Raw genomic sequence first — 18,657 nt, 5'->3', positions numbered from 1 at the left:
CCAGCCCCTGGAAGTGACAGCTCTGCCACCATCCCCAGCTCCCCTTTCCCTGCAGGCAAGGAAAAAAAGTAAAAAGGACACTCAAGTAAAAACCCAAGCTGCACACAGCAGCTTCTCTCTCAGGCTCACTTCTTTCAGCATTATGTTAAAATGTAAAGCTCTCTCCTGCAGACTGCAGCTTTGGGTAGCTTTGCCACTCTGTAAGACTTTTCTGGAGCTTCTGGGAAGCTATTGTTTCCTCAGCAGCCTGGAGCCAGCTGCTGTCTGCAGCCATCACTCTTTGGGACTGTAACAAGACAACTTCCTAGCCAGAAATTTGCCTGAATTGTGTGATTGGTATTAAGATATCACAGCACAAATAAAATGAGCACAAACAACAGACTCAGAGATGTTGGACACCCCTAATGACCCTTCAGCAGCCAGAGACAGGCTGTATTAACCTGATGCAAATGAACAGAAAACTCCAGGCTTAGTCTGTCCCATTCATAAGCTGTGAACTCCCAAGTCAGGTTCAGCAGATGCCTCAATGCCTAAACCTGAAACTTGGTGGAGAAGCAGGACTTGTTTCAAACCCTCAGAAGTGACAGTTATAGTAGAAAATGTTAGGAAGGGAAATGTAAAACATGGCCTATTGTGATAAAAAGAGGAAAATACTTTTTCCTCCTGCTCTGGAAAGAGCCCTGTGTTTTCCTCTGTGTGGAGAGAACTGTGTTTTCACATGCACTACATGCACTGTACAATATGGATGCTGCACCAAGAAGTCAAGGAGCAGGTAGAAAGGGGAACCAGAGGTGTTGATTCCAAGCTCTCTGGGGGCACACATTATTTATGTCCAGTCCTTACAGGCATAAAACGTTCAGAAGGAGCCATCCAGGCACCAGCTTTCATTGGACACAGCAACTGATGGTGATAACAGGGACAGGGAGAAGATAACAAGCGAAAAGGAGAATGCACATTTTCTGAACACAACAGGGATGTCAAGCCTGAGCACATCTCTAAACAGATCATCCCTGATTTCCTTTTCTTTATTTCTTTCCCCCTTCGTGTTCAGGCCTGTTTGCAGACATTCAGAATGATCTGTTTTCCAAGACCACCTTTCAGAGCTCGTGTGTGACACTCAGATAACAATGGGGAGTGAAGAGAACAGGTGATTTGTTGCTGTGTTTAAGAGGTGTAGTGCATAGTAAGGAACAAATCCCAGCCCAAGGCAGCCAGTCCATCCTTGCTGCTCCATAAGGACAGAGACATTGCTGGAGAACTCACCCTCCTCACAGTTGCTCCCTGTGAAGCCAGGACAGCACCTCCACTCCAGCGTGGTCACAGTTCTGTAGGACATTTTGTACGTGGGCCTGATGAGAGTCCTGTAACTAACACAAACAAGGAGTCAGCAGAATGCAGTGACCTGCTCGAGGACAGTGTTGCTACCAATCCACAGCACATCTTCCCACCTGGATATATCCCAGAGCACCCAGCCAACCCCAGCTACAGAAAAAGGAGTCACACAAAATATCAACAAGGATTAATTAGAGCATGGATCTGGTTCAAAAGCTTTGCTTTTCCTCCTTAAGCCCTCAGGCTCTACTGGCTCCTCCCCACACCACTCCTCCTGCAGGTACCACCAGCAGCTTTGTGGAGATCTCCCCCTTACAAAGGCATGCAGGCAGCAGAGATGACGACTTGTTTCCCACACTCTCCCTTCATGTAGACTTCTGTGACATTGAACAGGGGCTGGCAATAGCCTTTCCTCACTCAGCATTAATAATTTCCCATCTCCCAGGTGCCTTCCCTTTCCCCATCACTCAGACCTGGGATGTACCAACACATCAACATGACAACTTCATCAGAGGCCTTCATGGAGCCTTTTTCCCAGTTATCTGACCTGACCTCAATTCTCCCCCCCATCTGAAATAGGGTCACACTCCTCTGGACCACAGCCAAGGTTCTGCAGGGCAGGTTTGTGAGCTCTGTGAGCAGCACAGCATCCTCAGGGTCCCAATTACAGCACGAGCACTGCTGTGCCTCTCTGGGAACTGCAGGGTGACCTGCAGACACAGCAGGGCTGTGCAAGGCACCAGTGATTCTGAAGTCAACACAAAACAGAGCAGTTGCATAAGTGACAACTTTTCCTTTAAAACAGCAGCTCGTCAAAGCTGGCAACTCAGAGTTTTCCCAGTATACAGCCAAACAAGTCACTGCTGCTATTCATGAAGCTAAAAGCAAACACAGAAGTTGTACTCCACAAACTCCCCTCGAAATTCCTACCCTTATTTAACAGCCAAAAGAATTTGGCACACACAGGGAGAGTCTGAAGCTTTGGGATTACAGTGTTGCAGGCTGCAGCTTATGCTTGTCTCTCCAAGCCAGGCAGACACAAGCCCTGAGCACCCTGTCCCTGGGGAGAGTCTCCTCCTGCTGAGAGCCAGCAGGAGACAGAGCACTGCCCTGGGCTCAGCTGGGCACAGGGGAAACAGAGCTGGAGGTTGGGTGAATCTTATCCAAAACCGCTCCAAAGGGAGGCAGGTGTAACCCAGGACAGCACTGCAGTGACTGGTAGCTACCCCTAAGAGCAGTAACAAAGGCTTGCCAGGAGAGGCTGCCCAGGTGTGTCTTGGAAAGTAGGGAGCAGCTCAGTCATGGTTAGCAGAGTCTTTGGGAAGGTAATTTCTCAGGAAGCTGTTTGCTGATGATTTGTGCCAGCTGCCAAACACCAAAACTAAGTTCTCCTATAGCCACTGGAGAGGGGAGGCTGCACAAGCTTCCTCCTGAGCACGGAGCTGCCTCCCTGGGAATAGCCTCACCCAGAGACAGGAGAGCAGCACTGTCTCCTGAGAACGTGATGTCCTCACCCTTGGAGCTGCCAAAAAGCACACCAGTCACTGCTAATGCCCACAGCTGGACAGAACCAGCTCATCCCACCTATTTCTTTGCTCTTCTGCATCCAGTGGTGTTCCGGAGTCCACAGTCATGTGTGAGTTTGAGACCTTGGTGCACACTGATGTAGGCAGACCTTCAGTGCTTTTCCACAAAGAGACCTAAGGCACAAAGACTTTAAGTGTCTTACTGAGGGTCTCTCAGAATAACTCTGGCAAAGGCCAGGAATTGAACCCTGGTCTCCCAGCTCCCAGTCCTGGCGTTGGACTCAGGACACGTTTCCACACGTAAGCCCCGAACCATCAGTCAGGAGTTCATGACTTTGTCACTAACACCACAGCTGGATTTGACCTTCAGATGAAAGTCTCCAGCCTTGTTACCAGTGTCCAGAGCCAGCGTGTCTCCAACCACACCGTGATTTTAAAACCATGTTTCTGCCAACACCAAGATGTTAAAACTCTTTCAAACTTCATTATGAAGTGTGGAGAGTGGCTTGAGCCAGACTGGAATCTTGGCAGCCGTTCTGTGTCGGGGAAGTAGCTCTAGTTTAATCCTCAAATGAGGGAGGACTTCTCAGGGCATGACAAGCGTGGAGCTCAGCTGTCACAGTCTACCACCCACCCTGAATTCCCTGGAAGAGTCCTGACAGAAGTGTGTTCAGCATCCTGCACTCAGGCATCTCAAGTAGGCCCGGCTTTCAAGTCCAAATTGTTCTGAAGTTGCTCCATTCTTGATAGCATCATTTTTCCCCAATTTTGTGACAGGGCACCAAGGTCTGCTATGACCTATGGCATCACATCATGCAGATTTCTGACTGCTCTTCCCAGGAGGGGAGCAAAGAAAGCACCTTTAGCGAAGCATCACCACCATCTGACACTCGTAATGTTGCAGCTGAAGGAGATGAAAAAAATACATGGAAAGGGACAGGGAAAGAAGATACCTGTTAAAGATCAGAAGCCCCTTAATGAAAATGTGTGGAAAACACAAGAGGCAGAAAAAATGATTGGTAGCAAAATAGGGAAGCCTTTTATTGGATGTCACTCAAGCCACAAACACTGGCACAGAAATCTGCCAAAGCAGAGGAGAAGAGGTTTGGAGAACCCACAATCTTGCACTGCTCTGCTCCTCAGGGAGCCAAAGGATATGCTCAGCACACACAGCCCCCGCCAGCAGAACTCTGAGCACTTCATGGAGAAGCAAACTACCAGGATCTGCCACTCCACTGCAAGAGTCAGGAGTCATTTCCAGGGATTTTGCTGAGGCTTCACAACAACATCCCAGGGAATGGGGCAACTCCCAGGGAAGAGCCCAGAAAGCTCAACAGCCCCTGCTGTTCCTAGACCAGAGCCAACACATGGAGCTCCTTGGAGCTGCCTGATCCCTGTAGGATGAGCTACACGAGCTTGTCCACACACAAATTATCATTTGGGAAATAGCATCCCTTGCTGTGGCTCTAAGTGATTGCCAAGGAAGTGGTAATGTGGGGAAGGAGCATGAGCTGGCCAATGAACTGATTTAGCTTTCATGTTTTCCAGACTGTGGTGCCCAAGAGTGCAGCTCTGAGCTCACAGTCAGTGTCACTCAGCTCTGCACACAGCAGGGACACAAAACAAATCCTTCTCCTGCTGCACACCGAGGACAACTTTCAGCCCAAAAGCACAAACAAGAGTGGCTGAAGGGAGAAACAATAAGGATGAGACCTCACAACCTGAAGTTGTAACTGGACAATTAAACTCCAATATGCAAATGGACCAAAACTTATAAAAGTGTAAGACTCTGTGACCATGTGTCCATTTCATGACCATTTTGGGTCCACCTTGGCTGTAGCCCTGGTCAGGCTCTTGTCCTGCCCAAGGTGTACCCTAAAGGCCTTTCAACAAATATGTGCTTTATTCTCCAGCTCTGTCCAGTCTCTATTTCGGGCCAGCCTTCCCAAGGCATCAGGGGTACAAAGTTATAAGTACTGGAGAGGTCAGGACACACCAAGGGGTGGCAGCCAGCAAGTCTCACTCCTCAGCACACAAGGATGTGTCCCCCTTGCTTTCAAGGAAGTGTCACTGAACATAACAGGCAGACATGACACAAGAAAGGGGAAAAGTGTCACATTCCTGGATCAAAGCCTCAAAAATCGGGTCAAAAGAAACAGGGTGATCTCTGCCTTGACCCAAGCAGGACAGGCTGTCACACACAGGAAATACCTTCACCCTTTCTGGATTTCCCCTGCCCTTTGACACTCACAAACAAAGCTGTTTGTGCACAAAGACCACATGAGAGGGAAGGCGTGAAACTTGTTTCCACATCACAAGAGAAGGTTTTGTTACTCTGATTCATTCAGCCATTGCAGTTTGTGCCCAAGGAGACCCCAGTGACCCTCAGAGGCTTCTATTCATTTTTATTCAAGCCTCAGGTTGAAAGTTTCACCATCACTTACTGATGGGTTTCAGGATCACAAGATGAATGAACCTGCCTTTTTGACTGGCAAAGAATCCAGAAACCAAGGAATCCAAGCTGTGTTTTGCCTGCTTCTCATGGCACCGAAGTCAGGTCTCAACCCAGTGGGTCCAACCCAACCCCATACACAGAACTGCCACATTGTCTTCCAGGGACCCTCATCTTCATTACAAGTGCATCAAAAGACATTTTAAACAAAGCTTGTGGTAGTTCTAACTCTTGGTACCAATGCCCTGATTTACAGACATGCCAGAACCCTGCAACTCCCCACAGAAAATCAGAGTTCTGAAATCAAATTTCAAATCCATCAAGTTAAGTAACCACATCTCAAAGCACTTGGAAAGAAGGGAGTTTAAGAGCTCAGAGAAGCTATCAAATATATATTTGGCTCCCTACAGCACCACACCTACACAGACCATCATAACCATCCTCTCAAAGCCTGTCAGACACCGCTGACACCAGGCAGCTCCTCTGTGTGACACAGACAACTTCACCTCAAACCAGTGCCACAGCTGATGCAGGGACAGGAAGCACCTTTGCCATCACTTCTGCACTCATGGCATGGCAGAGACCACTGTGAATCAGACCTGTGCTCTTGTTTCCTGCAGCTCTTCCAGCTTCCCCACCACAAACACAGTAGTTCCCCAGGGAACAGTGTAACCAGAGGAGTTTCAAATGTTGTTCTGCAGACACCAGATTAAAAAAATCCAACAATCTGCAGCTGCAGGAGTGTTGGAGCCCATTGTGTCTTCTGCCTTTGCCAATGGAGAGGAAGAAGACTCTGTTTAGCTCTGAACACGTCTGGTTCAAACAACTTAGCAAAAGACTAAACCAGGAAACAAACCTCTCTACCTGCCATGCCCTGCTGTCCACAGCAATACCTGACAGTCTCTCAGGCCCAAGAAAAAAGGCCAAGGACACAGAGACAGATGTTTCTATACCACCACAGGGTAATCATCAGCTCCTGTCTTTATTAACAATCAGATGTCAGTGCTATTGCAGAGTAGCACTGCAGCAGAGAGGAGGAGTGCTCAGAGAATGTCTGGGCAAGATCAAAAGGCCTCAATCAGCAGCCTGAGCACAACCCCTGAAACAGGTGACCCTCCACCTGTGCCCAGGCAGCAGCACACAGCCATTGTTCAAAGCTGAGAATGCCCCTTTGTGCTGCAGCTGTAATCCTACACACCCAGAGCCTCTGTCTGTCCTGTTTGTAGGAGCACTGTTCCTCCTGCCTTTATATCCCATGTGTGCTTCAGAGAGCAGATGCCTTTTTCCAAGCACATTTCTCTGCAAGATGTGGAGTTGTAAGGGAATTAAACACATAAAAGAGTTTATGTGTAACAGGACTTCAAATAGCAATCCTAATGCACTGAAATAAGCTCTGGGATTTATTATTCAATTGACTGGAAAGCAAGAAAGAGAGAAGGATTTCCCTGTGGCATTACTAGTTCTAAAACTGAGGGGAAACATCATCTACAGGCCAATCTCCTGGGTGATAGATCCCCAACTTCTCCTACTGACCCTGTAGCAACAGAGTTTTCAAAAGCACAGAAGACCAAATTGGATGAGCCTGCAGAATTCCTTCTTTGTTATTCTACAAACCAGCTTGTAAAATCCCTCCGGGAGCAGTAATGTGTTCAATTTAAATGAAAAGAACAACAACAACAAAAAGAGAAAACCCAGCATTCAAAAACACCAAACAAGAATGATCCATGCAAGATGTGTAGCCTGCTTACATTAAATGCACAGCACATTTGTGATAAGCCAAACCAGCTACAGTACTGAAATGAAAAACCAGGCAGTGACAGGCAGCTGGAAAGGGCATCCCACCCAGATTTGCTGTGTTGCAAAAACACTCTTCCTTCCATTTCTCCCACCTCTGAGTTAAGTTTAAAGGCAACAAATGAATAACAATGTTTGGAGTTTCAATGACTCTTATCAAAGTAAGAGACCAGGTAAACCCATTCCTGTGGGTTTCCCAGAAAATCTTCAAAGCTTCTGAAGGCAGAAAATGCTGCAGAGAAAGGAGAGTCAAAAGACAAAGCAAGACAGCTCTGTGACCATGGAGTACAGCAAAGCATAGCAGGATAAAAACTCACACAGCCTTGCTGGGAACATTCATTTTCAAGGATGGAACAAGTAGGAGAAGAGCTGGAATATCCCACCACAAATTAACAACATTTCCAGAGATGAGATGGGGATTTTCCGGAGATGAAATAGGGATTTTCACAGCAACAACTATTTGAAGCAGAAAGTGTTTGTCTCCTGAAGGCTGTAACAGCACAGGATTTGCCAAGGCCATTCATCCCATCCATGACACTACTTTACTGACCACAACAATCACACAAATATTCTAATCAAAAGTAGGCTGATTTTGGCCAACTAGAGCATAGCAAGAAGGTGCCCTATTGTGCCATAAAACACAGTAAGACAAAAGCAGCACTGTTCTCATCTTACAGGTGAGGTAGCATTGCTGGTCTGAAGGCACAGGAGCTCACAAAAGCTCCAGCAACTGAATGTAGGTCTCAAATCCTTGCCTGGCCTTCAGGATCACTCTTCTCAGTGAGCTTTGAGAAGGGCAGTGTCGCAAGCAGGGCAGGACTGGGCACCACCCTACAGCTGCTGCAGCAAAAGGGTTGCTGAGGAGAAGGGTTACAATTTGCATGCCTGGGTTTACTGGGAGCTGGGGACAACCATCCAGGCAGTAGAGAAACAGAGATTAGGCTGCCATTGAAAGCCCAAGGTAGGGACTGTGTCCTTTCCTTCAGAAAGACAAATGGCACATGAGTTTGAAGCAGCCCAGGAGCTTCAGCCAGGCTGCCTGTGCACCCCAGAGTGACACAGCAGAGGCACAGCCTGAGGCACACAGGAGCCTTTGCTGCACAAATGGAGAGAGTTCAACAACAGATCTGCTGAGGGAAATCCTCCAGCCAAGACTGCTCCAGAGCAACTCAGCACCCAAGCTAAATCCAGAGCCTGGAGTGGAGGGCAAGAGCAGAGCAGCTCATCCCAGCCACGATGACACACTCGTGCTAAAGCTTCCCAGGAGCAAGTGAATGGACAGCAAGGACATCTCACAGCCAGGGCTGCAAGGCTGGGATCTCACAGATCCTCCTCTGCCAAAGGCTTGACCCTGAGCTGCAGTTTGTGCAGTAAGGGAAAGAAACCCAACACGAGTGAATGGGAGACAGGAAAAGGATTAAATCCTGGTCTGGCCCCGCCGCTGTCTGCTTGTAAGCAGAGTCTCTGCAGCAGAGAGCCCCTCTCAGCTGTCACCACCAGTCTGAGAGATGCCTTTTTCCTTGGCTGACGGCCCTTTTGCTAGTGAGCAGCCTGATAACGGGTGCTGGCAGGATGAAAAGCTCTCCTAGATATGGCTGACTCCCTGTAAATAAGGAGATGAAAACAGTTGGTTTTAAATCCCAGCTGGGACAAACACTAAAAAGCCAAAATGGTGCCAATGGCTTACTAACATTTTGCATTGCTTACAGTCACATAGAACACTCTATGCCCCTTAATTCAAGCTCAAGCACCACAAATCTACCTAGAGAATAACAAGAGAAGGCCAAAAGACAATTTAAAATTAATTTTTTAGCAAAAGAAAAGCTGATATATTTATATTACCTCAACAACTGCAGGGATACAGAGAGCAAGGACATTTTTAGCCACGACCAGACCTGGAACAGGGCTGACCTTGTCTGAGGTTAGACTTGCAGAAATCCCAAACAGAGAGGCTGGTACAGACAAGGTAAGGAGGAAACAGATAGAAGCTGAGTTTTGTGCTCTGTGCATCTTCTGCAAGGATTTTCAGAGACCTGTCAAAGGAAATTGTCCAGCTTGGTGGCTGATGAACATTTACAAGACCCTTCAAAGTCAGTTTCTCAGCAGCAAAGGCACCACACTGCCTTGTGACTTTGGGAACTGTTTTTCTTCTTTCTATCCTTTTTAAACAAGCAGTTTTTCATCTGAAAACAGGAGATGGGCTTTACCTGGATTAGGAGAGAGACTGGTGTTTCCTAGAAAGACAATATTCATTTTGGTGAGGGAGGAGGAAAACCTATTTTTTTTTTTTTAAAAAGAGTAGTTTTAGAACTTCAGCTTGACTCCAAGTAAAAAGAAAGCCACTTCAAGCATTCCTATGGGCTGGCAACAAAACACTGCTAGGCTGCTGTGTGGTCAGAAAACAACAAATCAACCACACAACCTGGCTCAGGGTACCAAACATTGTCCATATCACAAGATCCTTCATTTTCAGCAGCTGTTTTTCATTCTTTTATGAAAGTTAGGTGCATTGCTGAAAACAAACAACCACTTAGAGAAGATGTCTTGGCTGTGGATAACTTATCCAACAGCCCATTCAAGTCTCAGGATCTCAGAGGATCCACCTTTGTTGTTACTCTTTCTTGGGGCTCTCCCTTTTCACCACTCAGATTTGGCAGTAGGGGAAATTATCAAGGACCTGGTTTACCTCTGATGATAAGTGCATGAGTTCCAGCATTTTCTCAGCAGCTTTCTAAGAGGTCTTAGGGAAAGAGGTGCAGGGTCTTTCTCTACTTTAAGCAAGAATGTCATACAGTGTGTGGCTAGAGGACAGACATTACATTCCCTGGAAGGGTTCCATCCTCTTGTCCTGCATTTCCTCCCATCTCTTCTGGAAGGTTTCTCCATAGTAATCATCTTCCAAAAATGCAGCTCCTGTTAGCTGAGCTTTCACCAGCTGAGATCTTGAATATTTAATAACCCCAGCTTCTTTCCATGATATTTTCACACAGAAAGAAAAATTGAGATGTCTGCTGCTGTTCTGCATTGTCTCCAAACAATTGGACTCATCAGACAAACAAACCAAACTACATTTGAAACTGAAAATGTTCCATGAACAATGTCACAACAGCACACACTACTCCTAAAGTCTCTGGGTTCATGTAAGAATCAATGGCATCAATCAACTGCAGGGGCTCACAAAAAGAATTTTTACTAATAATATGATCAAATGTTTGGTTCTTATGAAATTCCAGTTGTGTTAACAACGCAAAACAAGATTTTTGGCAAGTTTAGGAGACAAGGTGAAAGCTCACAAGTTTCTAATGACAATTATGTGCTTAAAAAGCCTGGGAAATTAAAAAGCTTCAACAGAAGTCTGGTCATGACAGTGTAAAATATGAAGTGTTTCAACCACAGCCTTGCATAAAGACCAAAGAGACACCAAAGCAGATATATTACAAGTGAAAAAACAGACTGACCACTGGCCAAGTGGAAACTGGAGAACTGACAGTCGGAACAGCTCCATGCAAAATGTGAATTCTAGATGAAGTGTCACAAGAGCAGGGAGGTGGGTCTCAGCCTGCAGTCACCTTCTGGCCAGGTTATCAACTACACCAGGACCTCAACCAGTGCTCTGGGGGTGAATTGGTAACAATAACAATAAAATGACTGAGCTCTGTGAGCTAAGTTATGGCTTGTCTACTTGGGAAATTGTTTTAGAGGCTAGGTGCAAATTTAGAGCACAATGGCTTTTTGCCCCAATTCCCAGATGGGTGGGTAACACTATTCTGCTCTGAGAATGCCTTTCAGAGAAGGCAAAGCACAACAATGCAAAGACATTTTACTGAAAGGTGGTAGCTGGGGACAGCTATTTCACACTTTTTTTTTTTTTTTCCTTCTTACATGTAGGTTCCAAGACTATAAATGATCGAAAGCCAAGGCAGGCTCAGGGCAAGGTTTTGACACTGCAGCTGTTTTTAAGCTTTGTTTCTTGCCTGAGGAGAAGACATTCTGTTTTGACGTGTCTTTAAAGGGTACTGAAATCCAGGAAGTCTAAAGAAATTCCACCCTGAAAGATACTGGCACATTACCTTTGTCCCTCATTGCCTATAAGTGATTTGATCACAGCTTTCCAGTGCATGTGATCAATGTCACCACTACAGCCTCAGGGCTGTATAATTAAGTTCTGTATGGGGACTTGATACCGACAGGTCACACAGTACCAGTGATGCAGCATCCCTGCTCACCCTGTCCAGTCACACTGAACATTTATCTGCTTTCATACCTGACCAGCAGCAGCCTCCTGTGTGGAGAAGTACAAACTGGCACTACAGCCTGAGCAAAACTGTTTCACATACCTTCTCCTAATATTGATGTCTTTAAAGTGAACTATCTGTCCCCAGGCTGAATTTTCTTCCCTTTTGTAAATGTAATTGGTGTTGTCACATAACTTCTACAACAAAGTTTGCTTAATGAAAAAAAAAAAAAGAACTTTATGTTTCAAACATCTTGTATAAGATTGTATCACCCAAGTAAATAGGCATTAGGTAGGTGGAGAATGTATCTTAGACAGGTGGGTTCATGTAAACTGTCCTGCATAAAAGATGCAATATTTTACCCCAGCTGTGTTTGATTTGCGGGAAGCTCCACCTTGCACCAAATAAACAATGTCTCCTTTCTAAATTAGACCCTGTCTGTGTTTAGAGAGCTCCTAAAATTGGAAACAATGCTACACTTACCTTCAGCTGGGATTATCCTGTGGTTATCAGCAGTGGGGTTGCTCAGTCACTGCACCCCAAAGCAGGACATCCCACCTGACCCTCTGATCTCAGCCCTCTCTGCAGCCCCCCAGCCAAAGGGGAAGGGAAAAAGAATAAAAGGGAAGATCTGGGCAACATGAGACATGAAGATTTTTACCTCACTAAGTTGGCACAAGGTCCTGGCCACCGGCAGCTCTGATAAACTCTCTGGATCACCGTTTCTGACCCATTCTGCACCTGGCAGGAGACTGTCCTTGTGACCGTGTAGTGACACCAGTGCCTGCAGAGAGAAAGGACACATGTTAGTGAGCCCCAGTGAGACAACCAGTGAACCAACACACACCAGACTGCAGGACAAACAGACCAAGAATCTGGGGCTGGGGGGATTGTTTCGGCCAGCCATAGCCAGGCTAACTTGCAGTCTTCACTTCTGACCCCACCCTCTCATTCCAACAGCTGCAGAAAGATTCCCAGCTCCTGCCAACCTGAACCACAGATCCAGTAATGCCTCTTGCTTGGTTGTCAGAGGCCAGAGTTTTACAGTGCATAATTTAGTTCTGTGACTTATCAGAAACAATAGGACTTGAGTGAAAAAGAGAAGTGTTCCAAATCTCCTGATAGTCAGCTCCCATTGTACTGGTCTTAATTCCATCCTGCTTGTTATGGTATCATTCCCATGCCTCCCACCATTCTGAACAACAGCAGAGTTGGAAAATTCTGCTTTTTGGTGTGGTGGAGTTCTCTGTCAGCAGGGCTCAAACAAGCTGGGTGCTGAACAAGTTCTGTTGTTGTTCTGCTGAGGGTACTGCATAAAAATGAGCAAGGGAAAATGCAGGGGAGGGCGGGAATGAGTGTCTCACACTGTCTCAAGAGAGACAGACCCCTCACTGCAAAGTGCATGAGAGAGAAGGAACTGCAGTGTCAGCACAGGGAATTCAGGCCTACAGACCCTTCAGAGACCTTCTCTGGAAAAAAAAAAAAAAAAAAAAAAAAAAAAGGTTTTAGGTCCCAGTGACATGCTTGAGGAGGTACAAAAAACGACACTTTCATTACCCCCTTGCAAGCATTGCTCATCTTTGCCAAATACTGCTTCACGTTTTTGTGAATATTTTGGTGTGGAATGTTTTGTGATGGTTTTGTACCTCAGTGTAGTTAACAGGTTTGAGAGTCTCTTTCCTACTGACTGGGGATCAGAACTGGGGTCACTGTGGGACACTGAGACACCAGCTTGTGCTCCAAAACACACCCAGGGCTTGTGTAAGCATTCCCTGCTGAACCAGAGCCAGAGTCCTGGCTCCTCATCTATCTAAGAGCAAAAGCCCTCAGTAGAGCTGATCCCTTCAAGCACCACAGTGACTCCTCAACCTTTTGCACACCAAAAATCAAATTAGAAATGCACCTGCACATCCCCTTCTCCTTCCCTAAACCACCTCCTCCTCTATGTCAGTTTGATTTCCCCAGAACATGCCATTTACAGCATTTGTTGCTCTTTCCCCCTTTTTGCATTCCCCTCCCATCTCCACAGGAATCCCTGCTCTCTGGATAGCTCCCATTTCCATGAATAGGAGGCACACATGCCAGGACCACATGGGGCCAGCGGGCTGCTCGCTGACCCTTGGGCTACAGCCGGCCGGGAAGGCTGGGACACCCAGGGAGGGCTGGCTCTGTGCCCGGTGCCACCAGCCCAGCAGCAGTGACAGGGCTCAGCCATGCAGCTTTCCCTGAGACACTGCTCCTGCTCAGCAGAAACCCCCTGTGAGTCCTCATTCCTCATGTGGGCACACCCGGGGTGAGCCCAGGTGGGCAGGGAGGTCTTACAGAGCCACTGATCTCAGATTTGTCAGGGATCTGGGCTGTATAAACAGGGATGGGGCACTCGAGTACCCAAATGTCTCTACTGACATCTGCAGCATCAAAACAAGGGGGGAAAAGATAAAGGTAATGAAGCTTCAGATCACATGATGACATCAGATCCTTTAACGGGCTCAACACAACTTCCACATAAAATTTAGGGAGCAGAATCAGAAGAAACAACAGGAGCTAAAGGCTGAAAATGTGATGATTCAAAGTAAAGTTTTCTTTCATATTTGCATGCTTGGTACAATCAGCCATTTGGTCTCTCCAAGCTTTAGTCATGGGGTTTGTCCAGACAGGGGTAATATCTCCTCATGCCATGGGAACAGCCAGTTGAGCACAGAGGGAAAAGCAGCCAGGAGAAAGGGTGAGAATGAGAGGGGTTGGGAAAATCACAGCCCTGCATTATTTACCTTGAACATGTTTTTAGCCTAGTGCTTCCAGCCATAGGAAGGACAGCAGTTGTGCATGAGCCTCAAAGCAAAAGCATTTCATGTCAGGTAAAACAACCTGTAAGTGCAGAGAACCTGCCCTCATAACAGCAGAATAATGTGTCCTGAAACCATGAAAACCAAAGCTCCTCATTATGATGTGGAGTGAAGGAATTGCCCCCAGAGCAGGAAAGGAAGGAAGCAGCAGTATCCACACTAGCAACATGTAACAGAGTATGAAGGGGCATAAATTCTGGAAACAAATTCAGAACAGTTACTGAACATTTTAAATCAGAGTATAATTATCAGGAACTTGAGTGCCTTCCTTTGCATTAACCTAATTTTCTTTGGCTTGTCAATGAAATCCAAATAAATATTTAATTACACATGTTATGCTTTAACTGTTATGTGTGTCCCTCTGGCCTTCTCCCAGAGTCAGCTGGGAAGAAGTGCTCTTTACAGGGTACATGGATTATCCTATATTGATCACTTCGCACTAATATTGGTTTTGCTGGGCTTAGGAGACAGCTCATCCCACTTTCCTAGGTACACACAAGGTACTTGTGTGTCAGATGGAAAAAAAAAAAAAAAAAGCAATTGCACTCTGGGGAAAAAACATTCATATCTGATGCTGAAATTAGACAGCTTCATGTTCTTGAAGGGAAATGAGGTGAATGAAGAAAAACACCATCACACATCCCAGAAGGTGATAGAGGCAAACTCTGGAAATGCCAGAGGGAATTTGGCAGCCAATCTACTCTTGTTAATGAACAATGGCAGCTCAAAATTGCAACTCCTAAGCAGAAATGGAAATTAATCATTACCCTCTTCAGACTTCCCTTGCACAGACACAAAATTAATGTCATCTTGCTCCTTCAAGGATTATTTTCAACCAGTTTGAGAGTCTGGCACTTCATGTGTGGCTCTGGAGGTGGCACTATGCAGGCTGCCTACCTCAAAAACTGCAAGAAAGGTTGAGTATTCTAAGCTACACACAAGGCTGAATCTGCCAGGGCTTCTTTTCAGTGGGTGCCTGCAATGCAAATCTATGCTGCAATGCATAGATTTCCTTTCCAAAAAAGCCCCAAACTGCTGTTATCTGAGTAGGTCTCACATTTTTAACAGCTTATTCTAAGGACCAAGTAGAGCAGGTAGACACATCCCCTTGCAAGTCAAAGAAATTTGGCAATCAGGTTGTAATTTCTGCCTGGGAACAGCCTTTCATGGAAGAGAGAGGGGCTGAACAGGACTTGTTACTGCCTCATGACAGCGCCTTGGGCAGCAGCTGAAGATAAAGGCTGCTCCCATTCTACAGCACACTGGGGTGGGGACAAACCCAACACCTTCCCAGGTTCATTTCTTCCCATGACCTGCTCAGGGACCTGTTATAAAATCACTGCAGGAAGTGAGAAGCTTCCCCGAGGCTCTCTGTGCATTGCTTTCCTCGCCAGGCTGAACAGGACTGACAGCTCATGGCAGGGTTACAGATCCTTCACTCAAATCCAGGGACACCCTTTCACCTTCCTGAGCAGGAGCACACAGAGAGCACTGACAGTGACAAATTACCATGCTTATCACCTCATCGCTAAAGCAGAAACACCAGTGTGGGCATTAAACATTAAAAAAAAAAAAAAAAAAAAAAAGAAAAGAAAAAAAAGGCAGATCCCAAAGATACTCAGCTAATCAAACGTGAACACAGATTTCTCCAACCTCTCTCTTTATCAACAGAAGAGTGTTTGGTTACAAAGGTACCCACAGCCAGGAGTGAAAGCTACATCACACTCTTGGCTTCCCATAAATAGCATCATTTTCCTCCAGACACAACTTTTAGTGATTTTTTTACAGTGGCACATAGGCAGGTGAGACAAAAACAGGAATACAGCTGGTCAAGGATGCATCAGGACATACAACTTGGATCTCACTGCAGATAAAATAGCACAGTGATTAGAACAGAAAGAAGACACAGACAAAACCCTCCTAAGACTTCTCTTTGCAAGCCAAAAGTCAGCAAGAACAGTCTCCAGAATGCAAGCAGGCTACAGACAACGTGATGAAAGGCCCCAACATGGCTTACAGAGATTATAAATGACCCTTTATATTACATACAGATGCTAGGAAGGAAGGTTTAGGACTTTTACTGGCATGCATCCAGGATGGCAGAGAATATATTGCTGCTTATTCAATAAGAATATTGCAACCAAGCAAACAAAACGATCCAAACAGCAGCTCCTTCAGGATCTCACGCTCATCACCAGCATATTTAGCCTGATGTTCTGCAACATCCCATGGAACTGTTCCTTGCTCAGAGAGAGGAGTTTCACTTGGTCCATTTCCTCCAGCTCTTTCCAAAGAAACACCCCCTCCTCTCACACCCTATTTAATTCTTGGAAGACCTTCACAGACAACAGAGGATCTGTAGATCATGGCCAGCAAGCTGCTGATTTAGAGAGTTTCCTTCTGGGGCTACAGACTTAGGTCTCATGTCTTGATCACAGCTGACAACGTGTTTTTCCAGAGGGAATAGGGCTGTTATGCCAGCAGATATCTAATCATATTCACAGTGTAGGTTCAGGATGTTGCTGTGGACCCTTCAGGCTAAATGGAACAAAATCAATAGTTTGCTTCCATTTGTAGATGCTCTGCAAACTCCTGCTTGGAGCTTAAAGAGGCCCCCTCCCTCAGCAGATGCTGAGAGGTGCCTGCTCTCTGCTGACTCAGCAAAGGCAGTGATGGCTTCAGGACACTGAAGGACACAAGAAATCCTCCTTCCAGAGCACATGGGGAACAGCCTGAGAGGATCTCACAGGGCATCCAGGCTTACACAGAGAGCTGGAGATGCACTTTGCTTCTGTAGGCACACACCAGAGACAAAGCCACACCCCACTGACATTCTGAACCTCCTGCACCCCTCAGCAGAGGCTTATTTGGACTCATGCCTGGAGATTCTGGATGTTTTACATCCAACAGTGTGAGAGAAAAGGGACTGCAGAGGGTGGAAAAGTGTAAGGTAACATACATCCAAGCTAAAATACTGCAGGTTCCACAAGAGCCACACACTCACATACCAAAGCTTAATTCCTGGATGGCATAGAGCAATCATTTCATGGGTGGGAAGACACTGACAGGAAACTTCATCTTGCCTCCCTTCACACCACTGGGATTTGCACAGTACTGTTCCCTAAGCCCACGTGGTGCATAAGGGATTTCTCCATCCATCCATCCATCCATCCATGCTTAGAAACACTCACACCACAACACACAGAGCCATCCCCAAAAGCAGTGTTTGCTTCTTTCTCAGTCCAAACTGCTCACTTTTTCCAAGCTTCTCTGCATCCTGGGGGTCCCTGGAGGAGGTTCCAGGCGGTTCACAAGAGAAATGCCACCTGGCTGTTAGCTGGCTCCATTTCCTGGAGAAGGGATCACAAAGTGAGCAGTGTCAGAACCACCAGGCTGAACTGATCAGGACTCAGTGAATCAGGATTGTGCAGCTCACAAATCAAAGTGGCTGCATTCTTGCCTAATCACCTCTTTCCGAGGTGACAGTTCAGCACCACACAGAGATCCAGCGCCCTGCTAAGGGCAGACCTACAGCAGGCACCATCTCCCACACAGACCTGCGGGCTGATGCTCTCACTGGACTGAAGGACACGGCTCCAGCTCCCAAAATCCGTGGCTTCTGAGCACACCATGCTCTCACCAGCTCAAAACTGCTTCCAGCAGAAACAATCCTCCCAGCTGGGCTCTGCACAAAGCCATTTGTGTTGCTGTAGAGCTGAGGAAAATGGAAATTTGGTATGGGTTTGGTAGAGAGTTAACTGGACAAGCCAGAAGGAAGAGAATTCTTTCTGGGAGTGGGACAACACTTAATATGCAGGATAGTTTCATCAGCACCTGTTGCATGTGTTTGGGCACAAACTGACCCTCCCCACTCCCAATAAATATCACAGAAGTCCCTCAGTAAGGCTGGCATTTCTGATGCTTGTGATTTGCCCTAAAGCTTTGTCCTGTGTAAACAACTGCACTGAATTATCTTTTTGTTTCCATAAGGATAACACACTGTATGTTATACTTAGCAGAGATCAACATTTAGGGCACAGAAAACAGTAGGAGTGTTTTGATAGCTAGGTAGATTTCCCCAAGTTTCCTCATAACATTTTTCACTGGAGCTATCAATTTCCCTGCAATCCTAGAGAGGAATTTCAATAAAATCAGAAGGTCACTGACTTTCACTGGGAAAAAGTTGCCGTTCTCACTCAATGAAAGCAAAGTGTGCCCTTTTCTCTGTGTAAATAGTACAACATCCCATTTGCTCTGCTGGAACAGCAATCCATACACTGTGTGCTGGAGCTCAGCAATAGGAGGAGTTAGTTATTTATATATTCCCTTGAGGCCAAGAGCAGAAGTTGCCCCCTACATGCCAAGAAATCCAGATTCAAAGGCTGCCAGGCTCTCTGGGGCATCTCTTCCTGAACCATCTAGCTCTATAAAACTACATTATTCCTTTCTTATTTACAAATACACACCACCCT

At 46.3% G+C, this 18,657-nt stretch overlaps 1 protein-coding gene across 1 annotated transcript in view; it reads right to left on the bottom strand.

The window, feature by feature from the left end:
* COL26A1 (collagen type XXVI alpha 1 chain) overlaps positions 1 to 18,657 on the bottom strand; it is a 164,879-nt gene that overhangs the window by 128,125 nt on the left and 18,097 nt on the right. Inside the window, exons 2-3 of the mRNA XM_066333703.1 lie at positions 12,001 to 12,123; positions 1,264 to 1,361 (exon numbers count right to left, since the gene is read on the bottom strand). Of these exons, the coding sequence (XP_066189800.1) occupies positions 1,264 to 1,361; positions 12,001 to 12,123 (221 nt within the window). The remainder of the gene's footprint in view (positions 1 to 1,263; positions 1,362 to 12,000; positions 12,124 to 18,657) is intronic.

The sequence above is a fragment of the Sylvia atricapilla genome, chromosome 20, assembly GCF_009819655.1.
Source record: "Sylvia atricapilla isolate bSylAtr1 chromosome 20, bSylAtr1.pri, whole genome shotgun sequence".
Classification (NCBI taxonomy): Eukaryota; Metazoa; Chordata; class Aves; order Passeriformes; family Sylviidae; genus Sylvia; species Sylvia atricapilla.
The sequence above is the reverse complement of the archived record's forward strand: the minus strand, read 5'-3'. Positions and strand labels throughout refer to the sequence as shown.